This window comes from Apteryx rowi, unplaced genomic scaffold (genome assembly GCF_003343035.1).
Source record: "Apteryx rowi isolate R43461 unplaced genomic scaffold, aptRow1 scaffold_382, whole genome shotgun sequence".
Taxonomy (NCBI): Eukaryota; Metazoa; Chordata; class Aves; order Apterygiformes; family Apterygidae; genus Apteryx; species Apteryx rowi.
In genome coordinates, this window is record NW_020450330.1 from 222,585 (window position 1) to 249,492 (window position 26,908).

The 26,908-nt window shown below is 37.4% G+C and overlaps 1 protein-coding gene and 1 long non-coding RNA gene across 6 annotated transcripts in view; one reads left to right on the forward strand and one right to left on the reverse strand.

Moving 5' to 3' along the window:
* Positions 1–17,687, reverse strand: part of LOC112970157 — a 75,661-nt gene extending 57,974 nt beyond the window's left edge. For 3 of the 4 annotated variants that reach the window (XR_003254910.1, XR_003254908.1, XR_003254909.1), the window contains exon 1: positions 17,510–17,682. This is a non-coding gene — a long non-coding RNA (uncharacterized LOC112970157). Of the gene's footprint in view, positions 1–17,509 lie in introns of all 4 variants that reach the window. The other variant, XR_003254912.1, reaches the window with a different exon arrangement.
* LOC112970155 overlaps positions 1–21,859 on the forward strand; it is a 40,730-nt gene extending 18,871 nt beyond the window's left edge. The window contains exons 7-13 of one of the 2 annotated variants that reach the window (XM_026074237.1): positions 1,446–1,624; positions 12,756–12,913; positions 14,177–14,219; positions 17,212–17,398; positions 20,231–20,366; positions 21,118–21,225; positions 21,840–21,859. In XM_026074237.1, the coding sequence (XP_025930022.1) occupies positions 1,446–1,624; positions 12,756–12,913; positions 14,177–14,219; positions 17,212–17,398; positions 20,231–20,366; positions 21,118–21,217 (803 nt within the window). In that variant the 3' untranslated portion in view covers positions 21,218–21,225; positions 21,840–21,859. Of the gene's footprint in view, positions 1–1,445; positions 1,625–12,755; positions 12,914–14,176; positions 14,220–17,211; positions 17,399–20,230; positions 20,367–21,117; positions 21,531–21,839 lie in introns of those variants that run through there. The other variant, XM_026074239.1, reaches the window with a different exon arrangement.
* Positions 21,860–26,908: the final 5,049 nt, after the last annotated feature.

Here is a 26,908-nt window from a genome sequence, read left to right on the forward strand (position 1 = left end):
CTCGCTCTTCATCCACCCCTAGGCACAGCTCAATACATTCCAAAATATTCCCCAAAGAGCACATTTGACAATAATGCTTTTGGCTCTCCTGCCTTAAAGGAAGAGTCTCCTGAAAGTGACATCAGAGACACCAATATCCTATTTATGCCTTATGCTTCCTCAGGGGAAATTCACAGCTTGGTTCAGTGCTCCCAGTAGCTATTTCTGTGTTGCCGGGAACAGAAGTCTAGTCAGGAGAGCAGAGAGGTTATTTCATGAGGCAGCCTTTTGCAGCACCACAGAAACAAAAAGTCAGTAGTATTAATCATGCATATTCTTCCTAGTATTGTGATGACTAAAACCTAAAGATACCCATGTTTGCATGTTGAAAGTCAATCTGTTGCAGCTCTTTTATTTATCCCAGATACGGTTTTGACAAGGGCTTACAGGAAATTCAATAAATTAAAATGCTTTTACAAGACAGTGACAAATTTATCTTGACACATACCAAGTTCTTTAATTATAGATGTGCCATTCACACTGTTACATTTAAGAGTATGTCACATCTTTTAGTAGATAAATCTCTGATTACAGAATATTTTTAACTCCACCAAGAGAACACCCTCTGGCCTGAATCTTGGCACACAGGCAGCATTCCCAAAGTCAAACAACCCCAAAAGAGAAATCCAGCAAATGTTTTGCAAATGAAAATATGTCATAGTCACAGTTCTAATTCTTTTTCAAGGCATTGCCACCTACTCTGAAGTAGTATCTGGTATAATCAGAATTTCAGGCCTCTAGGGGCAAAGCCATAGATGTGTTGATAGCATCAGCAAATACTATAAAACAGTACCACATTGCTGATAACAATACCACATTTTCAGCCAATCTTGCAGTCTAACACCTCTCTTGAGCACTTTTACCTTTTGCAGTTGATAAGTGGGCAGATTAGCATAGGTTAGGCTCCAACAGCAAGCTTCTTCAGTGAGGGGCACAAATAGCAGGAAACATTAGTAGACTCCAATACATAGAAAAGAAAGAAATCCCAAGAGCATATGTAACATAACAGAGACTGAAAGTGGCCCTAAGGGCATTCTCAGCAATTTTTGTATAAATCTCAGTTTATGCACACACATCTGGTTTCAGGCAATGAAATTTAGCCAGTTCTCCAAACTGATAAAATAAACTTGGTGCTTGTAAAGGAAGATGACAAAAACTGTTTTAAGAGTTGTCTTTAGATAGCTGGCTCCATTACTAGTCCTCAACACAATGCGAGTTTCATTCCTGAATTTCTATTAAAAGAAGGCCAAACGTTCTAGAAGCTGCACTGGGAGGAGAAGGGGATGGGATGGCATACTGCCTTCTTGCTCTTCACCCCATAGCGGCAGGACTGTACTTCTGCAGGACACTGCATTATTATTTCTAGTTCTGACTTATGTTTTAATATTCTTCATGTAATATTTTAGGTCCTGATATCTTGACTATGGTGGTGGGATCAGATATCAGCCGTTACCCTAACACTCCCAGGCCCACCTGTCGAGGATATTTGCACAAACGAACACAGTCAGCGATATTGAAGGGATGGAGGAAGAGGTGGTTTGTGCTGAAACATAATGGCCACCTCCACTATTACAAACACAAGAAGGTAAGGAGGAGGCTGGTGAGGAAGTAAGCTGTGTCCTGAACTAAGAAGTGCAGCGCATTATCTTGGCTTGTAGTACTTATGGAATAGCACCAGTACTAAAGATGCTTTCTGTGTGTGGTCTGTACAGAAGGTCCCTTGGGCATTTCTGTCTTCCTTTATCCTAGTGATAGTCACAGACACTGACTGTCAAGGCTTTGATGGATTCATGTTTAATCTCATAGTTATGATGCTAAAGAAGTCTATGAACCAAAGAGGCTCTGGGAGGCTTTGGAAGAAAGGAAATAGTTTCAGAAGTCTATACTTCTGAGCTTTATATTTCATCTATTATTTTATGTATTCTTTTTAAACTGGCATAAGCATAAAAGTTTTCTCTGTGTGTGTGTGAATAAGCAATAGAATTGTACAGACAGATATGGGGAAGTCTCAGTTTCTCAGAGTGCTGAAGGACTGTGGCACTGCTCAATGCCTCATTTATTCTCTGTCATGTGAGAAGGAAGCTGCATCCACTCCTAAGTACTATATAAGGCTTTACTTCAGCTAACAGTAGGCTTCCTAAAGGGCATAAAACTGGTGCTTCATGAAGAATAATACCTTACTTGGCATTATACTGAGGCTCCCACTTCAATATGGAGTAATTTACAATCCCCTTGTGTACAAAGGGTCTTAATGGCCTAAAAATCAGTGGCTTCGTGGGTGTGTCAGCTATACATATTTGGATATTCTACATACTTATGTGCCACAAAAAATAAATACATGGCATTTTTTAAAAAGTAATTTTCAGGTTTTCCTCAAAATTTGCAACTCTAAGGATCTTTGTTTAATGAGTTCATATGAAATGCCTGCTGGACAGTTCCTCGAGGTGCCAATGAGCGCATTTCAGCCAGTATCCAGCAGGAGGAGTATTTTGATAACAGATATTTTTCGCTAGGCAAAGGGATGAATTCATCTGCTATACAGTAGCATTTTACTGTAATTTGCGAGGCAGTTTAGCAGGTGTTGCATGTAATTACAAGCTACTAATCCCCTCCCTTGTGTAACTTCGTGACAAACTTATTCATGCAGAAAGTTACATTTATAAAATTAAACAGGTTGATTTCAAAGCCTGCAGTCTGTTCAGGATGTTTTGTGGTAAAAAATCTTGTAAAAGAAAGATCCAAAACGATCCATTAAGCATTCATTTTCACTTTATTTCAAGCAAACTTTGTGAAGCTGAGACAACTTGCCCTGGTGAGGGATTTATCACTACATGAAGTCCATGTAACTTCCGGGGAATCTCCTAGCTAAATCTAGGAATGACATCAGTGGAAATATCAGATGGTCAGAACTGGCTGGTTAGAAATAGGTAGAAAGGGTCTCGTCCCTCTCAAACAGCTTGAACACATGCCAGTGAAATGCCCCTATGCCCATCCTTAATCAAAAAATTACATTAGAACCTAGGCATGGCACCAAGCCCACATTAATATGCCCTATAAATAGTGTAGGGCTCTACTAAGATGGTCACACAGTTTTTGGTTATCACAGCATGTAGACATACCAGCACAGACTTGTAATGAACGTGAATATAATCTACACAACAAGAAGGTATAAGGGAAGTTCAGCTAAAAGGAGATGGGAGGAAGCTAACACAACAGGCTTCATTCCTAAACATAAATCTATTTTTTTACTGGTTTCTCTACTATATGTCATCTCACCATCTCCTACATGTATATATTTCATTTTTGCACACTAGCCTGTTTAGTCTATTTTACATTAATAGTAGAGCCAATCAAAAAAAAAATTGTCACTTGACAATTTCTCCTTTTTAGTAAAATGCTAGAGACCAAATTTTTACTTGAAAAATGCTGTTGCACTGCTTCCTGAGAACTGTACTTTGAGGGTTTGGGGGTCCACCTTTCTCTATAGTTCAGTATTTCTGATAGCTCACCGCCCTGCATTCTGGTCTCTCCTCCTGGTAATCCTAAGGACAGAGTTTCATGGACAATACTATTAATGTGAAGACAAAACTCCCATGAGGCACTGCAATATCATATCCAAACTAAAATTAGTCAAGCTTTCAGGCATTAAAGCTTCTTGATCAAAACCAAACACTTCTGTGGAAAAAAGACATCTTGCTAAAAGTAGCTAAAAATTGTAGAAAGTGCCTCCTTGTCTACAATTTTCTCTCCCCCTGGCATTTTCAGCAGACAACCTRGTAGGCTTATTTCCCTGCATATGCCATGATATAAACATTAGCCAGCCTGTCAAGGTTATGCTGCAGAACCACTGGGCTTAGCAGATGATATACAACAAAGCAGTCTGGCTTTCTGTCATCATTATTTCAGCACCAGTTATTCTAGTCCAAAAGCAAAAAACAACACATGCCAAAAAGGACACGAACATGTAGGAACTTTTTTATTTGGAGAGAAATATTTATTTTACCCTAATCAGGTCATTCATCAAATTCTTGAAATGTAAAGAAATCTAATTATGCCTTTTAAACACTTTCCACTTCCCAATCAATTAACTACTCCTGAAGAAACAGTGTTATATCAATTGGATTAAGGATTAGAAGGTGCCCCATAATCTTACATTCATTTGTATTTAATTGATTTGGGGGGGGGGTTCTTTCAATCATCAGGTTTATTTTTAAGGCAATTTTTTTCTCCCCCACCTAGTCCTGTCTTGTTTATTGCCTCAAAAAATAGCTGCCTGAATCATCCCAACCTTGTATTTTGTTTGCAGGCTCTTTTGCATTGAAAACCTGCCTTTCTTTTTCTTTAAGAAGGGGACATACATTTAAAGTACTGCATAAATATTTTGTAATAGCAATTACTACTTGTTTTCTTGCATTACCAAAGACTAATGCCATTCAACAACTTTTTGAAAATTTCATACAAATTTTTTAGCCACCTGCTCTCCCTCTCTTTCTGGACTCCAAAGAACACACTAAAATATTACAGTACTTCTTAAGTACCTGAAAGCATGAGGACCCTTCACTGCTTCAAGTGCTCACAGAGTGCTTTGAAGAGGCCTTTAGTAAGATAAAATGAAAAATGCTTACATAAGGATACACTTCTTCACTACTGAGAGATCCAGTGTCCAAATGAAGTAAGAAGAAGCTGAATTGGACCCTTTGGCACTATTTCATTCTTTTGGGTATGATTTCTATAAGGGCACTAGAAGAATAACGTAAATAAATTCTGCTTATCCCACTTCCTTTTCTAAGAGAATTGCAAATAATGTTCTTAGTTTCACACAAGATTTATGTATCATGTCAACTATGAGATTAAGTTGGAAACATTATGTTCCAGGCCTCATCTCGCTTAGGAAGACAAATTCTTCCACTTAGTGACTATAAGATGTTCTCTAAAACAATGCATTGAAGGCAAGAGTAATTCAAGGAGACAAAAGTAATTCAGGATAACCTGAATATCACTGTCCAACAAACTAACCAGATTTATCAATTTTTAGGTATACCCAGGGCTTGATTTTGATGTCAAGGCCAATAAATTACATTGGTGTAATTCCAGTGACTCCAAAAACGTCATGCCAAATTTACACCAAAGTGAGAAGCCAACCAGGCCCTTATTTATGCCTGAAATGGTGCAGATGATGTCCTATGGTTGAGAAAGTAAAGGGTGTTTTGTCATCTGTTTTAATTCATACCAACAAAAACAGAGAGCTGCATTTCCTCATCATTGCTATTTACAGGCAGAAATTATCCATCCTGAACTTTCCTTTTCCCACCCACATTAAAAGAGAAATTGATGTTCCTAGAGCATTTTACATATTGATTCACCCATGTAATTGCTGCTGTTTCAGACTCATCTCTATCCCATCACATATTGGTGAAATGATAGCTGCTGCAATAGATTCAGTTACTTTGTCTACAAGGTCATTTTGTTTTCCCTTCAGAGAGATGATGTCACTGACCTTGATTCTACAAGCAGTTATCCATATGAGTAACTAAAATACATTTTTCATCTTAGTGGACATAGCTGTGGTTGCCTGCTCATAGCAGGAATACAACACTAGGTTAGATCCTTGCTTGGTGTAAATTACTGAGATCAGTAGAGCTGTAAAAAAATAGTTTTGCCTACACTTGGCAGTAGTGGAGTTCCACCTTACACTCTACAGTCCTGGTCCCACATCCTCCAGACCACTGGGCTTTCTTGAGTGCATCATTTCCATCACTGCCTATGTGCCTGGATTTCCTCTCAAGGAAAGATATCTGGGCATGGTGAGGAGAAAAACAATGATGTACACTCAGGTCTTATCCTGAAACAACAGTAAGATCAATCATAGGTTTCTTCTTCATGAGCATACACATTTCTTCAAGGAAAGCTGAAGATATACACTAGCATACTCAAGTGTTGATGCTTTCTTTACAGATAGCAGTGTCTGCTTCTCTAACACTAGCACTTGCTGCTCAGCATAATAAGGTGATTGCAAAGTTACCACAACATGTCTATGGTGAAGACTGCAGTAGTACAGAGATACCTGAATCAACTTTAAATAAGATAAGAAAGATAATAAAAGCAAGCTAGCCACAGCAGTAGAGCACCACTTCAGCAGGTTAAATAAGTTCACACAGAGCTCTGTGCTCCATCACCAAGTGGCTTCTAGAACCTGTCAGAACTCAGAAAATTAACAACATGCTTCAGCTTTCAGGATAAAAAATGCTAGCCACATGAAATTCATTAAAAAAGAAGGAACAGAAGTCCTGGGACCAAGGTACGAATAAGCCAACAAGGCATATAAAGGCTGTGGAACATGCATTCCTCTATCATGAGGACGTTGCTGCCAAAGAGCTAAAGGTGTTCTAAGTTCAACAGGAAAGCACAAGGATAAAGAAAGTGTTACAGCCAGAAATACACTGCTCAAAATTCTTCATTACAACTATTCATAATGTAAGAAGCTCAACTAATTAAAGTTGAATGCAACATTATCTTAAGGAAGAATTATACTAGTATTTACAAGACTACTGAAAATACCAGCCAAGCCAGGATTTCCTAATTTTACCATTGCTTTCTTGCTATATAAGATTAATTAAAAGAAAATAAAGCACTCTCTGAGTTAAAGAAGAAAAAAGAGTTGATAAAATTGAAAGAATTAACAAAAAATCATGTGTTTGCAACAGATATCCTAGCTCCTCTCTATTTTGTGTCTTGTTATATCTTTAAGAATTATTTCCTGTCCCTTTGCCATAAATAGGTCCTGGGAAAGAGGAAAGTGAGACAGTGAACCAATTTCTTAACAGAAAAGGAAAATAAGAAGTAAATGTTGTTCAGATGATGGTCTAGGGGAAGCTATAAAGATGGCTGGCTTCAAATAGGAAAGTACAGTATTACTGTATCTCCCCTGCAGACATTATCTTTCCCAGAAATTAGAGACTGATGTATTCTAGTCCAATCAGCTGTCTCTCAGTTCCTTATGTTACTTTTGTCATTTATTCCATTTCCCTTCCCACTTCCCTCAGCTAAGAATGATGTAGAGAAACAGTAATTAAGAATAAGTAACTAGAGAGGATGATTTTACTGGCAGTGTTTTTTATGGACTCAAGGTGGGAAAGTCAAAAGAAGGAACAGGAAGGAAGTTAAAGTAGTTAGGTTGGAAGTCACTGTCCTGACAGTAAGAAATAGAAAGCGACATGTTTTAGAGATTCAGATCTTAGAGATTCTTACAAGAAACTGAACTGTGAGTCAATAGAAACAAATTCTCCTGCATGTGCAAAACCTCAGAGAAATGGCCTTCCATAAATGTTTGCAATAGTCTGAAGCATGCTATAGGAAAACTGCAACAGGTGCTCTTGAGAAATCTCACTGAACATAGTGGAAGCAGTGAAGGGGAGGGATATGCATTTTGTCAGCCTTCCTTGTGGTTATATATAACAATATCAGTTTAAAAAAGAATTATGATTTGCATTTCTTAGGCTCACAAGTTCAATGCCTCTAGGAAGCCTTCAGGCATAGTGTGAGTGACTAAGTAAAAGTCTCTCCGTGTTGAGGGCAAGGGGAAGGATGGTGCACACTCCAGAACAGCCAAAAGCTATTAGACTCCAGTCCAAAAAGCAACTATTCCATCATCTCAATGATCAGATGTTAGGTCATATTCCTATTTCTGCTACAAAGCCAGTCCTTTTCAATAGCTCAACATTATCTGGTCTTCTCTGTTTATGACAGTTTAACACAGCCAGCTAACTAGCATCTAAATATTGCTCAKATAATTAGACAGTACCTCTTCCCACTCCAGGAGTCCTTAACCTACATTTTCTTTCCACCAGAAGAATGCTTTCTTCCATGGATATTCTTTAGTTAGTAGGGCCTCTGTGAAGGAAATTGCTTGCCATTCTTTAGTTGTCTCTATTAGTGGATGCTCGTGTTTGTAAATTGTTCCCTTCTCGCTCTCTTCCTTATTCAGGACACCTGGAAACTTACAGTTGGCTGCTTGTTTTTATTCCAAGCAACAGTCAATAGCAACATTTACACATACAGTGTAACCAGCTGGATACTGGTCTTTTATTTATCCTTTGTTCATGGCATGACACATCACTTTGCACCCAGGCCTCATAGAACAAGTGAGGGCCCTCTCAGAACAAGGGAAAGCCCTCCCTAAATAGAAAGAGGAAATTCTAATGTACATTTAAGCGTTCCCTTTCTTTCTACAGTTGTCTCCTCTATATGCAGGAACAGGGCATTTTACAGAGTATGTATCTGCAGAAACTTGAAACTCATACTCTACAGTACATACTTCTTGTGCCCACTCTTAAGACTGTTCCCAGCAGAAAAGAACAGAGAAAGAAGAGATGCATTTAAATTATCTTAATTTCTGTGGTATGTACAGAGTCCAATTATTATAGCAAGAAAGAAATCCTCTGCCTAACATGTGTGGACCTTTCACAGCATTTCAATCTATGACAAACATTCAGTCCTTTGTTCTCCTGTACAGGCCTGTGTATTCATCGCTAAGCCTATTTATATAAAAGGCTTAGCTATAAATAGATTTAGGTCTGAGCCATTGCTCATAAAGATACCACTTCTGTTTGTTCTTCATTCTTGCTTGAAGCTTTATCATCACAGTCTGGGAGCTGCCACATTATTTAGAGCTGGTATACAATCTGATTTCTTCTGTACGTTTTCCATGACTCCCATGGCTCCAGGATATATTTTTCAATTTACATTTAAGGAGCAGCTGACTCCTGGGTTTCCAATATTTCCCCTGTATTCTTTTTATTAATAAATCATAAATACTGCTGGCTGATATGATGCATAAGTTAATTTTGGCCTGCCAACAGACTGCATACCCAGAGAAGACTCATAAACAGATACATCACTTGACCTGCTTCAAGTTTTTCAAAATGTTGTCTCAATCAATAGTTCTTCCTATGAGGTTTGGTCCTGCAAACTGTTAATTACCTTTTATACAATTAATTGCAGCAAAAGACTCAACCTTAGCAAAAGAACTCAAACAGAATTTGAAGAATAATCATATCACAAGACCACCTGATCGTACTTCAGCTGACAGTCAATACAGCTAGGTGTAGGATAATTAGGTTCTTCAAATCAGAGGAGTTTTTTCATCTTCCCCCCTCCCCACTCCACTGCGTTGTCTTGCTCTTCAGTACATTTCTACTCTCTCATTTAGATGTCAATGGTTTAAAAGAAAACAAAATAAAAAACTCAGAAATTTTAGTTGTGTTTGGGAAAAATACTTTACAAACAGATCTGGAGTCTAGAGTTTTCTGTACACTGGCACATGCAAGTCCTTTCTTCTGCCTTAGTCTCTCCTATACACCGATGTGCCCAGCTCGGAGAAGAAATGCAAACAGGCTCTAGTTTTTAGTTCTTCAATAAACAAACAGTGAATCTACCACAAAGCACACTTTAGAGATGCTACTAAGCAAGCAGCACCAGAACTCAGGGAGAGGTTGGACAGAGAAAAATAAAGTCACAGATGATCAAAATGTTGTAAGCTTGAATGCCAGGGAGGGTCATGGCCATGTCAGCTGTGATGGAGAAAGTTGGGCAAAAGGAAAATAAGAAGCAAAAAAGCAAGAAAAAAAAAGAGAATTCATCTTCTAGTCTAGTTTAAGAAAACAGGGGCACAGTGAGAGAGACATTTTAGAAATACAGCCAAAAATTCTCTCATGTCACTACTGACCTGAAACCAATCTGAACCAGTGACCTAGAGATGACTGCCTTACACTTTTTTCCGCCAGTCCCCTAAGCTGGCCAATCCATCATTTTCTGCTTTCTAGCACTGATCAGCTTTTCCTTTGTGTTTCAGATTAGTATTTTCTAGGATTTTATTTTATTTTCTGTAAAGTTATTTTTGTTCCATTTCCCTAGTACTTGCAGTCTCTTGCACACCTTATTTTTAATCTCTTTTCATTGTTTTTCCTGTTGTTGATTTTGATTTCTTTCACTGCAGATAGTATGAAATGTTCATATATCTTTTTAGCCTTCCTTTCTAATAGACAAAGCAGCTTAACTAGAACAGCAGATAGATATGATTCTGCTCAAACAGAATCCTTTGATCACAGTGAATCATTCAGGAAATGCTATGAATGTCATTTGTTTTCTGGAAGTATTTACACCAAATTAAATAGGGCTGGTTTATGAACCCCCAGCTACATACCCTATCTTAATGGCCTTTTCATTCAATAAAGGAAGGAGATGTCTACTTTCCTTTTCTTACTGCTCCCTTTCTTCAGCCTGTCTTTTGGTCATAGATATACTTTGAGGTGGGCCTTTTTTTCTTTGCAAAAAGATTTCCCCTAAAACTCAGGCCACCTGAAGAAAACTAACAGCAAGGGAAGGGTTATTTCAGCTGTTTCTATTATTCTCAGAATAACRCTTACCAAAGGAGAATACACTTTCTGCCCACTACCCAGAGAACTCCATCCATGTTAAATCCTGCGGACCGCTGAGGATCCATGAAACAATAGATAGGAACCTGCGGAGGACTGTGTTGTTCTTAACTGTTTCATGCGGGGAAAAAGAACCTTGGACCCATACCTTTGTTCCCCTTCTATAGGCTAGAAAAATCTTTTTGACTTAAGTGCAAAACAGAACAGTAGTAGCTAAAATCTGAACTAGTTCATTTAAAATCTGTACCTTACATGTCATCAACTTAAACAGCAACACATAGTTGTATTAGGTACCACAGTGACAGTGTTGTCAGTGGGCTGCACTCAAGACCCAGGCATACCAAATAGCTTTTATAATGACTTTTTCAGTTATATGCCTTTGGTGCTTTTTGGAACAAAGGGAGGTTTGCCACAGATACACTCCCAAGATATTATTCATGAAAGCTACCTCAGTGAAAAGAAATGCCCCTTACCTCTGGCTTATCAGAATTAGGAGAGCATGTTTGCCTTTCAGTCAATAAAGAACATTTGGTCTCACTTTGCAACATATGCCTCAAATCCATTATTCCTTCCCTAGATGTACTTATTTGAAATGGAGTGAACATAAATCATCCTTGATGCCACAGAGCATTCATTCTGCCTTCATTCTAGAAAGTACAGAGAGTTTTCAGAGGAGAAGTTCATAAGGACGTGCAATTATAGTGGTCTCACAGCCATTTCAGCGTCTGCAGTGGCTATTGCCTTCAGGCTGGGACAGGCAACAGAACCCAAACCATGGACAACTGAATCCTGATGGATGACACTCCATCACCTTAGCACATGTATTTCTCTCTGCTGGGGATGAGACTTGGAGTCTCAGTATATATTTCAGTTATGCTGCTGTTGCAATGTAGTTTTATGTCTGAAGGTATTATAAGTAAAGTAGGTCACACAGCAGTGATGACTTTTAGGATTGTCTTTAGCTACTGCATTGACTTTACTTCTGCATTTAAAAAAAGTGGAAAGCAGAAGGATCTAGGAAATGCATTCATGGATGTCTAGTTGGCACTAGTTTTCAGTATTGGGACCTATTTTATTCCCGCAGAAAATGCTTGTACAGAAGCAAAGTGATAATTACATGTGTCAGTGAATATACAAGAAAATATTCAGGTATCTAATACTCACAGATGAATATTTTGTTTATGAAAGGTTATGTACTTTTTTTTAAGCTAAGAAAAAAAAAATTGAGTCATTTGTAATTTGGCTCCTATTGATAGTACCTAATTAACTCCTAATCATTTGTTTATTGTATTCTATGAGACTCCATTTTTTGTGCATTTTGCAAATGGCACTAATGTTCTTCACGCACCCCCACATTAACTCTTGTTTTCCATTTTATTGCTGGCAAAATTGATGCAATTGTTAGAGCTCCAATCCTAGCTCTTCAGAGCAAAGGGGCTTAGAGTATTGTTTAAAATAAAGACAAGTTCACTATCCAGATGTGTGCGCCTTTGTTTTAAGGCATGTACTTGGGGGGTTGGGTTTGGGGGTGGGGTGTGGCAGAGAGCAGGGAGAAGAGCTGTTTCACCTATCTACTTATATTAAGGAGCTTAATGTCTTCTTATAACTAACGAAAGAGAAAGGCAGTGACAATACCCTTCAGTCTCAAAGAGCTTTAACTCAATCCACAACAATACTGTATAAAAGACTTTGAAATGATTTCCATTGAATGTTGTCTGAAATGAGCGGGGAAAGATACTGAATATACTGATATTTAGGGCAACTTTACAAAGGAGCTGAAATGCAGTCTTTTAAATTATGCCTGCTATTTTCTGAATGTAGGCCTTTGTTCCCTCTATCATCCGCACATATAAAGTGAGATTTTCAGCATAATCCAGATTGTGACCAGCTGTGCCTTGTGAAGGGACTCATGCTCCTAAAGTTCTTCAGTGCACTTTGAAAATCCCACCCTTACTTAACTGCACCCTCAAAAGTTAGAATATTTACAAATAGTTAACAAGGTTTCTGCACACAAATACAACTTCTGATGAGGCAAAAATGATTAAGAGCAAAAACACAGATGCAAATTCAGAGGGTGTTCAACTATTTTATCTTTTGTGTCTCCACCATAAGTATTTTCGGAGAGTACTGATCATTAACACAAATGACAATTAGTAGGATGGTTTCAAACGCATAAAAAAGCTTATCACCAAATTTTACACCTTTGAATACTTCCCAGTCTCACAGGGATCAGTCTCATATCAATTCTGAACTTCGTCACAGCTTTCTTCTCTCTAATTACAGGATGAAGGGAAATGCAGGCCCCTAGAAGTAACAAAGTTGGAAGGAGCAGAAATTGGAGTTGATACCAGTCTGGGTAAACCATTTGTTTTTAAGTGCGTACCTCAAAGCGGAAACAGAATTTTCTACTTCTGTGCAACTTCTAACCAAGAAATGAAGAGGTAAATGATCTTTCATTTTACAAGGTCAATTTTATTATTTCAATTTGGGGATAGAGAGAGTTTAAGTTTTTGGAGTGTGTTCACAAGCTCTACCTTGATCAATAGGATCATCGTCTTTCTTTTCTTTTTTCTTTTTAAATGAGAAAAGAAATAGTTTTCCCATCAAGTCTTTAACATTCATGCTCTGTTCAAACTTTCCCTGAATACTTGATTTTGGTGATCTCCATAAAAAGAATTCTCCTCCCATACTCTCATTCCTTCACCCCCATTTCTTTATTCAAATGAACTGTACATCTTCCTGTGGATCTAAACTAGCTTATCTGTCTTTTCACACCAATACTCTATCTTTTGCCCAGCAAAGACTGCACAAGTAATAAATGCAATCCCATCTTCCACTTCCCTTTCGGTTATGCTGTCACATTATTATTTTTGCATTTTAAAACAGACAGTCCACAAAAGCATATTGGCTCTGATAAGAGGCAATGTGTTTGGGCTTGCCTCAGAGTTGGACAGATTTTTAAAATATTCTTTCTCCATTTCCCAAAGACTGTAGCTGAGTTAAAACAAAAGAGACCAAAACCAGGCAAAACACAGGTAACAGCTTTTTAGGCTTTACTTTCAAAATATACTGAAATCCAGTCTTTTTTCCTTGTTTTCTTCTATCAGAAATATAAAAATATGAAGCAGATGATATTTGCTTAAATAGATATTGTAAAAAAAAATGGAGGGATGAATCATAGTACTTACATGGCACTGACAGTTGTAATATATGAGCACTTCTCACTTCCTGTTCCTATACCAGCCACAGCACACAAACAAAAACTTTGCCAACAGATAACTGTTTTGTAATCTCCAATTTCAGGTTGTTTTTAAGTTTCCCACAAATTCCTTATCTACATCATAACAAGGACACCAGAAGAATGATCATGTGAAGACATTTCAACATGTCAGGCTAAAATTTATAGATTCACCTTTATATTTATAGATATATTTATAGGTTAAATTATAGATTCACCTGTCTGCAGTATTGCCCTAATTTATTATAACATCTTATATAGCAAGCTATGAGAGTTATTTTCTGAGAGTTAGAAATGTTTATTTAGAATTAATCCACTACTTATCTATTTTGAAGTCTCGAATCTGTCCTGAAAATTGCACATCCCTTTAAAAGCTGTCTACATCAGCAAGAATTAAAAGAGGCAGTGAAATACATTTATTCTGTTCTACCAAGCTAAGCCATTTTCATTTTTGGTCATTTCATAGGTGGTTGGAGGCTATGGATAAAGCGGTGCATCCTGTCCATCAGGTAATGCTTTATTTATACAAGAAGCAGAATGTGTGAAGTAGATTGTGCAAAAGACAGAGACAGATGTATCTTGTACACAGATGCAGACAGCAACACGGAAGCTGTTCTGAGCTGCTGGGATGTGGATCAACTTCAATCTAAAAGCCATATACACAGATTATTGTGCCTCAGCAAATGTGTTTTGCTGCCATATGGTGGAATGAATCAAAATGTTCCCCGTCCAAATATCAGCAGCTTTAAGCTGATTCAGAAACATAACTTAAAACAAGGGTAGCTGTGCTGATAGTGGGAAGGCAGGAAGGGTACTGTGCCCAGTGGAGAGAAGACTCACTAGCACATGGTCCACAGCATGTTCCACTTCAGGTAATACTATCTGGAATTAAGGGTGAGAAAGGCAACATCTCCTTAGGTATTCCCTGCACGTCTGCCTCGATTGCAAGCTACCTGCTTTTTGAGGCCATACATTGTCACTTCTGACAGAATATTAGAAAGGGGGGGTTTTTTGGAGTTGTTCTTTTCTGTATTTTTAGAGATGAAAGACAGATAAGGTAGCTGATAACCTTTTGCTCATCTCTGCATCTCTTTATCTAGCTATGCTTTCTGATGGCCCCTGTGGCTGACAGAAACACAGTCATAACTGATCCTGAGCTGCTGCAGAGGGACCTTGCTCAGCCCAACATTATTCAGTACAAACAGTCCCCAGCTTTCCCCTGAACTGGGAGCTGCAAAGCTAATTTTGATATTTCCATGTTTAGAAGCAATCCCCATATGCATAGGGGTTAAAGCTACTTTAGCCTTCCTTTCCTAGTAAAGTGCCCCCAGCATTCTTATTCTTTCTTCCTAAAGATATACCCATCTTTATAAAAACATGCTGTTCACCTGTAAAGTGTTTTTTTAATAGGGTTTAGCTACTGAACCAGCTTATTTCTTAGCAGAAAGAATGTGAGGCTCAAATGCAGAAAAAGTATTCATATCTACATTTTTTTGCAGAGGAACACCATCAATAAAGAAAAAAAGAAAAAAGAAACTGACTTAAAAAAATCAATAAAAAATAAGAAAATTGTAAGTTACAAATGATATTCTGTGTTAATGCAGTGGGGAAAAAAAAAACAAATCATTTTACTTTCCTTCCTCTCTCAACTCAGGACATAGGAATAAGTCCTCCAAGCAGTATGCTTTAGTGATAGTTTTCCAAACACTGAAAGGAAATGTTGGTTGTTTCTTTAATACCTTTTCCACTGGAATAAAATCAGTCATGCATACATTTTGTTCAGCTTCAGTTTTCATATGAGAGTATCAGTGCAAAACCTAATTTGTGTCCAAGTATATCTGACCTGGCAATATTTCTTAAAAGAATGTAAAGGAATCCAGATATTTGAAACAGCAAAAATAAATCAAATAATTTAAAATATTCACTGTGTACCAAAGTCAAAAGAATTTAAAAAAAAAAAATGAAACAAAAACTAGGAAAAAGTTGCACACACAAGAAAAGAAAAAAAAACACATTAAAAAGTCTTCAGTGTAACATGCAAAAGTTACCTGTGAAGTAAAAAGGTCCGGCTTTACATATACAAAAAAAAACCTCTCATGCATTTACCTCATGCATTCACACAATAAGTTGGCTTTCTCTGCTACTGAATCTTATTTTTGACTGCTTTATCTTCTTTTTTTTTTATCTGTCTTTGAGCAAACAATATCCTTTTCTGAGAGAAATTTTATTTTAATATGTTGCTTTCATTGCCTAACTTCTGACCTTAATGAACGTTATTTGCAGCGAGTTCCWTCCTCCTGTTTTTAACTAGACTTCAGCTGAATAAAACAAGGTTTTTTTTCACCTATTTGCTATACAATTTGTTACTGAATTTTTAGAATAGCTAGTGTATTACAGTGGGGCTCACAACAGAATGATTTAACAGACTAATATACTGATACTATGTCCTCCTATTGAATCTACAAGGGTATCTATTCTATGAATACACCTTGTACTACTGAAGTCATCTATTGCATTTTGCTGAAGTAAGTCCCAGCGGGTTTCCAGTTCACAGCAAAGAATACAGCTAGCTATATTTTTTCAGGTCTTTTGTCCATCACTGGCTTGTCAAGTATAAGAAAGAAATAGCATAAATAAATGCAAAAGAAAACCCCAATGGAAATAATCAGGATGCTATTGATATCGCACACATTCTCCCCATGGATTTCAAATGACAACGATGCTGGTTGATGCAGCATTCAAAACATATATATATTGCAGATAAACAAAACACAGTAGGTTTTGTTGGAGAGGTCGAGTTCCTAACACCTTTTAGATTTAAAGGAGAGGAAGAAATGCTTTAGTCTTACATTAGACAATTTGGTCTTATTAAACTACTGCTAATTTCTACCTGATTCTCTTACTATTTCTTTTGGCTTCTCTTATACAAATAGCCTATACAATGGAAGGGGATTGTGTGTTCCCCCCTCAAAATGGCAGTGGAATAATTTTAGTAACTAAAGAGACTGCACTTTCAAGAAAGGAATAGGAAGGCCATCCCTAAGCACTTCACGTGTGGTACTGCTTCCATCCACGCTTGCATGCTGTATTCTGGCCCCAGACACTCCTGCATTTCCTCTGGAATCTCAGAGGGCAGAGGGTGAACCTTAGCTTGCCAAGGTTACACAAAGGAAATACTGCTGAAGCCATATCACCACAACAGTACAAAAGCCTTCTTCATACAGCTTTGAAATGTTATTTTTTCTACTGCCAGAACTTGAACTGAAAATTAAAATAGATGCGGAAAAGACAAGCCATTATTTTAAGAAGGAAGAAGCTGATCACCATTTGCTATCATCAAGTGTATGTTTTTAATTGCACTTTCAGAGCTGTTGACTTTCCAAATTGCTCTGACAACAAAAGCTAATTTCCTAACAGGGGACTAGAGTTTGCATCTTTTCATAACAGCAGGTCCTCCTTAATTTCTTACCAGAAACTATTAATTTTGTGCTTACTTTATAGAACCACGTATGGGTAGATGTCACACTGCATAACACCACGCTGCCACCCTTGGCTATCAAGAACCCGGAGTGCCTTGGGCTTCTGCACCAGCTAGACAGAAACCAGGATGTCTGGGTTCAGCACTACTGCATCCTGAAGGACGGCTGCTTGTATTTCTATGCCACACTTCGCTCCACACCTGCCCAAGGTACAGATAGCTACTGGATTGTAAATGGCTGTTAAAGCAGGAATATTGCATTGCTGTTTCAAAATAGAACTTCTAGCATTAATGAAATCCTGAGCAGCAAATTCACTCTACCTGTTCTATGCAGGTGAGGGTAGGAAGAGCAGACTTAATCTGTTCTCATAAGATAGCCTCATTGTTCTCCTCATGGTCCTTTCTTTACCTCGTGCAGTCTGAATTCTTTCCTGAACACAGCTAACCAGGATCTGTGCACTTTACCTCGAGAGCGAGTGGTCTGATATTTCCACTGAGGGCACACACTGCTGACAGCTGTCTGCTACTGCGTGGTAGATAACACCCTCGGGGGGAGGGAGGGATATTATTAACGAGGGCTGGTTTCTCTGTGATTAGGCAGTTTCCACATGGCCTTGGCAAAGAAGCTCCAGCCAGTGACAGACAGGCTCTCCCTCCTGCAGCCGGAGACTGGTGCTGCGAGGGCTGCCCGGGGTACTTTGCAGTTAATCTGCAAAAGCTGCGGTGCCGCTTAGCAGCTCTCCCAGTAGCAGAGGAGGGTATCTGGCCACTCTTTGAAGACAGCAAAGTGAGACTATTAGGGATCAATCACAAGTGACCCTGTAGCAGAAGAGCTAAGTTTCAGGCACTAATGGGAACCTGGAACCAGCACAACTCTGAGAAAATTGGTGTTTAAAAAAAAGAGGTGCCCCAGGGAGAGGGGGTGGGTCAGGACCTGTAGATTCCCCTTTCCTGGCCTAAGGAAGTTGGCAGTCAGAAGAGTCAGAAAGGAAACACTGTTGAACTTACTGCTTACCAGTCAGCTTTCAGATCAAAAGGGAAAACTTTTCTTAGGGTTTATGCATTTTCCATATAATCAGTCAAGAGGCTTTCCATTTTAGAGTCTTTTTTTTTTTTTTACATAGCACTTTTCATCTGCAAAAGGCCATACATGTGAAATGACCAGTAATTTCCTACCCATGTGAAACTGAGGCTAAGATTTGCCCAAAGCTAAGCAATGAATCAGTGGAAAGGCAAAAATTAGCTATTATATATTTATGACATTCAAGCCCATGCTCATACTGCTAAATATGCCTCTTTGGTGTTTAAACATCCTACAACATACAAATTCTTCCATACTTGTAGTGTTTTCTCTCTTGCTATTGCAGCATTTTGTTGTTCTTTCCAATTTCACTACAGATTCTCACTCCCCCATATAATTTTTCAATGATGCAGCATTAGTTTGTTGCTCTTGTTACTAACTGTGAGGGCCAAAAAATACACAACTTGAAGTCAGTAACAGAAAATTTCAGCTGCAGTTGATCAGCTCCATAGGTCTTTTTGGCTAGGCACCATATATGTGTAAAGTGTACACTGTTACAGTGAAGTGACATCTGAAAAAAATATGGCTAAAAAAAAACCATCATGAAGAACAACGTCTGTGTAATGCCTTTTCTTCCTAGTTAGCTAGTGTGGCCTGCAGCGGTGCTCCAGTAACTGATGGGAGCATGTCAAATAAAGAGGACCAATGCTGGCTCTGAGATTTTTTTAATTTTGAAATTTATATAATTTTAGTTTTTAAAGGAAAATAAACAAAAGCTAGAAAAAATATTTTGCCGCTTAATATTATATGACAATATTTCTGGGAAGAAATCTTTAAAACTATATTGCTGATTATGTGCTGACCAGAGTGAATGAATGGAAATTGGGAAGACCATACTAAATATGGTCACTGTGTTGGAACTGCATGTACAAACTAAACTGCCATATACTGATAGAATGTGTATAGAGCCCACTCCATGATGCTAATTATTCTCATTTAAGTCTCTAATTCACATTTCACTTTTTCAATGAACTAGAAGATAGACTTAGATAACTATTATTTCAGTGTGCATAAAATGATGGGTCTAAAGTACCTGACAGATTAAATTACTTGAAGCAGCCTCTAGGTTTATTTGACTAAAATCAACCCCCTGAATCTTGGAAGGTCGCACAGTTTTCAGGACTGGAGTTTTGTGCACAAGAAACTGACTGTAGAACATACAATGAGGCTATTCTGGAAATTTGCATCCATATTCCTTCTCAGTCTTAATTTTTAGTATGGCTTTACTTTAACATAGCTTTAAGTATGGCTACACTTCAAATAATGATGTAACAATGTCACTTTCTTACTAAGCAGATTTCCTACTTTTGTAGTCACATTAACACCTGCTGATTGTAAGGATATAAATGCATTTTTATAGCTCTGTATTCCTATTATATCTGTCAAGCCAGTACTGCTGAAACAGAATGAGCTGGAGTGAGTTTTCATAATGCAACAGAACTGTTTCTTAAGTTCCATTAACTTGACAATCAGATACATCCGCGCCAAAACAAACGGGAGCACAAGCATTAACTGAGGGTAAATTCAGTCTGTAACAATGAAAAGGCTCACCTCCTGTACACTGCTTTTCATCCAAAGTGTAGACCTTTCATAATGAAGATAAGGGGCAGGGTTGCAAGAATTCATCTGACCTCACAGAACTCCAGTTGAATCCCAGACCTGGCAGCTGAGGAAAATGAAAAATTTGCTCCAATTGTAAACAGAACACATCTGTTCAGGAAGTTTTTTTCGACACAGTAAACATGGAATTGTACGTTATTTTCAAGTCAATTTGGGGGATAAAGCTATATTCTTATATTTTTCAGTATATCACTTTACATGTAAGTTCTGTATAATGGAAACACCCAACRTAAGGAATCTGCAAATAAAATTTGTAAGAATTGTCAGTATGCTTGTAATTGGCAGTAATTTCACAAATGGTGCCTACATTATACCCAATGCATGCTATTTTTTCTGTCCAGGTGGCCTTTATCTCCAGGGCTATATTGTGAGTGAACAGTCTTTGGGCTCCAAGAGATCTGTAATTGAACTCAAACCTCCATCTGAAGAGTTTAAAACCTTCTACTTATGTGCAGAGAATGTGAATGAAAACAAAAGGTAAACTGAACTTTTTGTTTCTATTCCATTTGCCAAAAATTCAGGAAAGCAGGAAAACTATAGTTTGGGAAGATCTGGCAACAACTTTTCTTTCTGTTTTCACTTGTTCCCCCAGATTTCCCTTTAATTCTAGCTTTAGTCACACTGCAGTACAATATGTTGGCAAATGTGAGTCATCAGTTCCGTTATTGTCGATGCTGGAATTACAGCAAGGCCCAATTGCAGAGGTTCAGAAAGGAAGCTTGATAGGGTGCCTTCCACAATGATGTGTGGGTGATTACACTAAACAGAAAAACTATGGTACCTTTCACTAGAGAAGCTCAAACTATTGAAAAGTATATTCTCCTCATTCCCAAGGATGATTTACTTCCCATAATGATCGTTAGAATTTAAAAAGAAAATTGGTCTATGAAATCATTTTCTAAAGGTGAATTCCATCTTCATAATCCAGCCAAATTCTAAATGCTGTCAGTGGAAATTCTGCTTGTGTAAAGCCTATTAATTATGGGATTTATGTTTTAATTTAATGAACAAAAGACAAAGCTATTCAGTATTTTGGAAACTGGTGTTAAGACATGTTGCTATTACAGTCAACTCCTTCATTTCATGCCTCTCCCCAATCCACTTACTATCAGCATATATAGTAACAAGACTGTACAAACACCGTTTATAAAAGACCTGTTTCAAATGAAATAAAAGTGCATATGCAATACTCAATCGGAGACAGCTGTTGGTCTTTCCTTTCTTCTAGGTGGATTACAGCTTTGAAAGCTTCAATTAATAAATGGTTACCTCTACACCAGGCGATTCAAGATTTCATGAACAGACCACTGGAGGAGACAAGGATGTGAGAAGAAAGGTCATTTTCCCTCAATTTCTGTTTTTCATTTAAAAATTCATGCTATGTCTTATAATGACTCATCTCAAAAGACGCTCTAGCAAAAGGTAATCTTTAGCATTGCTATACATTCACATCTTTTGTAAGCGTTAGTAAATAAAAGCAAAGCAATGTTGCCTTCTTTGTAGCTATTTTTATTTTGTGTTTCAACTTAACTGTAAGATCCCTAGGCCAAGGATAAAGTTACTTTGGCTTTACAGCAGTGAACTGTCATCAACATTTACCTGATGTAGCCAAAGCAGAAAGCACTGGGTTTCAGTATATATTTTGTTCCATCTGATGTTTTATATCTGCATCATTTTTTGTTTTGCAAACACAACCTTTGCAAAGACTTCTGCTGTTTCCAACCAGCTGTTTCAAATCTGGGTTTTCCTTGAAGTTTCTAGATGGTGCCAAGCTCAAGGTAGGGACAGGCCAAGCTGACTGAGAGAATAACAGCTACATACCATTACAGCCTGACTGGGGGAATGAAATAAATTTGTATGATTTGGATGAATACTTTTGTTCTTTTATATTCTATATTAACACAAATGTTAACTTTAAAATCATTTTGATTTGGCCATCTTCCATCACAGCACATCGCATTTATGGAGAGAAATCGATTTGAGAATCCAAGACATTGTTTCCTCCAAAGTTAGCAGTAAGAGACAGCACCATAAATCTTCATCAAGGACGTCAGGGTTAGACATCAACGGTAATTACAGCTGATCATATACATAGTATTCTGCATTATTCTGTAATATTAAAATAATTCTTGCAATGAATCTGGGTATTCAGTTTCCAAACTTCCCAAAATATGAATTCAAATAAAATAATAAAGATTAGTTCCAGTTACTTATTGAACCAATGTGCTAATTAAATATCTCACCTTAAGAGATTTACAATTTAATGCTGCAGCAAAGTACAGAAAGGAAAACAGAACTTGGTACAGAGAAAAAAATTGCCAGTTCATGAGCTTCTATTACAAGGTTGTGATATTTGATATTTTGTCAAAATCCTTAGACCTTGAGATCACTTGAACACACCAGATCCTAAACTACTGGGCTAGCCCTTATTGTCAGCCTGAAAATGTCGACCACAATGACAAAAAAAAAAGCTAAAAGGCAAGTGGAGCTCCCCCACCCACCACAAATGTGTTTTTTTTAAGCCTCTCTATATTTAAGCCAATCTGAGGGAGACCAATTCATTAGCTTTAAATGCTTGAAGCAATAGTACTTCAAAGAAAGCTGTTAAACAGTCCAAATGGTTTGCAGCAGTGGTTCGAATGGTTTAATTGAAAAATAAGAATAGTTAATTAAACAGTATAAGCGCTTTTCTCAAAGCATGTACCAACCCCCAAACATGTTAACACATTTACCTCAGAGCACACATTTGTACAAAGTTAAATGTATTTGAAAGCAAGTAAGCTTGGGCATCATGGTCATGTTCTACATTTACCACTACTATTTTGAAATTTTCACATTCAGAAAGGAAATTCACATTTCCACTACAGCTCTTAGAACAAGTACTGCAGCAGGTATAAATGACTTCTTTTTCTTACTCTTTTGCACGGGAAAAAGTAACACATATGACCGTGCCTTGTTTGGGTCAAGTACAAATGCTGTTGACTTAGGACTAATAACTGTTAACATCTCCTAAGAAACAGTTCTCCAATTTAGGGTGACTGTTTAGAGCTAGGAAGCAGAAAAGAAGCAATAGGTAAAACAAATACAAACAAAAAGAAACAGAGCAAACGCATACTCCATTAGAAAACAGTTACAAAAATGAGTACAGTGGGGTTTGCTGGCACCCCATTATGATCTTCTTATTCAGGCTCTGATCTGACCTCCCTCTGGGACCTAGTTGTTTCTTCAACTGTTACTAGGTTACTGGAAACGCTTTTCTTCTTTAACAAGTGCCACTGAAGCCATCCTCACACAAAATGACAGCATCACCACATAGCTTGTTTGTGTAAAGTTTTGAAGACACATATGACAATATATGTGGCACAGAGAACTGACAGCAATGAAAGCCTCAGCAACCTCAATAACAAGGTGCAAAAAGAAATGTGCTGTTCAGTGTGGGTAAGGGTTATAGGACAAAGCCTTTTCACTTATTATCTCACCAAATTTTCATCATTATAAAGTGCTTCATAAATCAGAAAAATCTCCTGCTTTGACTCCAAAATTTCAATAATTTCCAAAGTATTTTAATATTACATTAGAGATTTGTACTTTGCTTAATTTGTTGTATGCAAGATTTAATTGTTGTATGAAAACTTGAAAATGCGCTTCCTCTCAGTTGGTGCAAGTCAAAACTGCCTCAAAAATGTCTCAGATGAAGTCAATACAATTACAGTGCTATAAAAATGTACAAGTGAAGAAAGACTCAAGCCCATAGTTTATTTCTGTTGGAAAGCTATGTATTTACATAGCAGATTTTTTCGGTCTGCTTATACTTAAATGGGCAGTGGAACAGCAGAGTTTATTGAAATCTCTCAGTTTGATGGACCCAAGGAAGATTAGTCTTTCTTTTCTGTGATTTTTAGACTTCCAAAATTAAATAAAATGCATAAATGTAGTAACTTGTACTAATAACTTACCTTTTCTCAAATGACCATAAACCTTTGAAGATTTGAAAAAAACATATAAATTATTGAAAAACCTAGCAGGCCTTGGAAGTATCTGGCTTTTAACCCCATAAAAACAAGGAGGAGCCAAAGAAAAGTTTTCATATTAAGCTGAGGCTGGTTGCTCACCCTACATTAGAGTAGAGATCAGAGTAGCCTATGGGCTATTCTCATTTTTCTGTTAAGTAGCTATGGGACTCAAGGACGCAAGCTGTCAGCCAGACGTTTTGATAGCATACTCCTCTTCCCATTATTAGCAGGGCTAAAAGCCCTTTGAAAAATGTATGGAGGTATTTCTGATGGTTTGTTCCAGTGGTGTGAAAATGCTCAGCAGAGGAATTAACAAGATCTCAACTGTAGTAAGCTATAATTACTGTATCTGATTTTATGATTATTCTTACTTGAATTCACACCACTTCTCAGACAATATTTTCCTGTGTTGTCCTGGGAGTTCTTCCTGATCCAAATGCGTTGTCGAAAAGGAATTTTTTTGAACATTTCCAATGCACTTATGACTTTTTTCCCCTGTGGTGTTTCACTTTCCTCTGGAATTTTAATTACATATGAGATCTAATGCTAATTGGATAACTGTAGTTATAAATAGCATTRCATATAATTCAGTGTTCATGCATGTACTTTGTCAGCCTAGTTCTGTGATCTCCTTGTCACTAAGATATATTGCTTACCTTTTCATRTTTTATTGACTTGTTTTCCCCGCTGGGTTTTTTTCCAAAATACCCAAGAAGTCAAGAATTATTTTCCAAATTTTTTTTCCATCCACCAGTTTGTTTTGTTTTCTTTACACTTTAATCTGCCTCAAAGCTGTAGTTACATTTGAACATTATCAGCAGTTTGAAAAAAAATTAAAATTCCATTTCAATCTTCCGAGTGTTTACCAGGTACTTTCTCTATTACTGCAGCTCTCCTGCTGAAGTAAATTTAACATTCATTTAACATCCAGTTACCACAGGATTTGCCATGCTAGGTCAGACCATCATTTATCAAATAATTGAGAATTCTGCATCCTGAGATGCACCAGACGAAGGCAAAATAAATGAATAAATAGATGGATAGATAAAGCTGTGCACAGCAAATTGTCCATTCCTGCACACAGAGGATAAAAATCCTCCCCGAAGCTTACAGCAGTCAGCTTACAACTTCAAGTATGAGGTATGGTTCACTGAGCTCGGCATACATATGACTACAGGATGAAAGTTAGTCTTGGTCAAAAAATCAGCCAGACCTTAAAAAAATTTTTTTTGAAATGGGATTGTTAACTCTATAATGCAATATGGATCCTTTCTATAATACAGCCACATGGTGTTTTTATCATGAAGTATTAATGATTTCTTTTCTACAGTGAACGGCCATTTCCTTAATCATGCAATCATCAAGTCTTCTCAAACTAGGAGAGAGAGTAACGAAAGGACACTCAGGTTACTCACTTTACCCTTCACTATCCTGAACAGCTAATCAAAATACCTGTCATAACCTCTTTATGCTAGAGGAAGTGTAGCTGCCATCGACCAAGTGCAGGGAAAGGCAATAAAGTCATTTTGGATAAGGTTTATGTAGGAGAAAGAAAAAAACGTACTGGATCTCTTGGCCAGAGAAAGGGTAAGGCACTGGATAAGGTTGTTTGATGAAAAGATTATAGTTGCTCAATATAAAAAAAACCAAAACTTTAAATTTTCCCAAACGAAACTTTGCACCTAGAACATGAGCTAAAGCTACGAGAATAAGAGATGGTAAGTCTGGTTAAATGGGGGAGTCATTTTCCAATTCTTTTAACTGGTAGGAGTTTTATTATATGGATAACCTTATAACATGCATCATTTTGATACCATGCAGTTTATGTTTAATTGTTTGTGAACTTTAGGCAGGCAGGTGTTTAAGGCCAGATAAATAAACAAAATGTCTTCCTTGACAAGATAGGGTAAAGCTACAAGCTTAATTGTTACCTTTGTGCTCTTCCTGGGCATTATGACAATGTACCACAGCAAAAAGCACCGTGCAACATCAACATCTCACTGAAGTACTACTTTTCTTCCAATTTCCTTAACATTATGCTTGAAAGCTGAGGGCTGAAACCTGAAATCTGCTGAATACTCCAAACCCAGTCAAATAATGGTCTCATTCTTCTCAGTGTTGAAACTTAAACAAATGATTAAAATTAGTAGGATTATGCTTATGGTGCTTAGCACTTTACAGAATCATACCTGTAACAGCAGTTTCCATCTTATTGATTACATCTGTAACTTTGAGACCTAAAGCAGCACCATGCCTTTCAAGCTAGGGTCACTAGATCACACTTACTAAGGGATTAAAAAACTAAAAACAAAGATCTGGGTTTAAAATGGGTTAGAATTGAGTTTAGACACAAACAAATTAGAGAACGCAGGAGTTTTCTCAATATCATTTCATCTCTAATTTATAAAAGATATATTTTAATAAAACCTCATGTTTAGTAATATTTCAGTATAGACGTATGCGAGTTAATCTATAATGTGTCTTATGAATGATCTCTATAACACTAAAACATAAACAGAAGCGCTTTGTTGTTTAAAAAAAGGCTTTAAATAATTAACTGAAATGCTTTTGTTGATACCCAGAACATCAACAGAAAACGTGAAGTTAAAAAGCACCAATGTGAAGTCTCTTAAACACAAATGTCCAAGGACACTCCAGTCTTGCACTGCAATGTCATAATTTGCTACTGATGCATCCTGTCTCCAGTTTGTCAAGAGATAAACACAGCTGATAAAACAAAGTCAGAAAATGCTTGTAATTAGCTGCAGTTACAATTTGTTTACTGCATAATTGGAAAAGTTACTGTTGCCTTTAAACAGTCCTGAATTAATGGAGAAAAAACTTCAAGATATCATTTCAAGTCAATGACAGAATTCAGATAAAATGTTTTAGAACCTCTAACAATTATAGGTCCTGGCCAGCATAATGCAGTTCTAAACTTGAGAGAAAACCTGATTTCCATGTTTTGCATAGAAAAGATAAAATATGCCTCCAAAATAAGCTTTC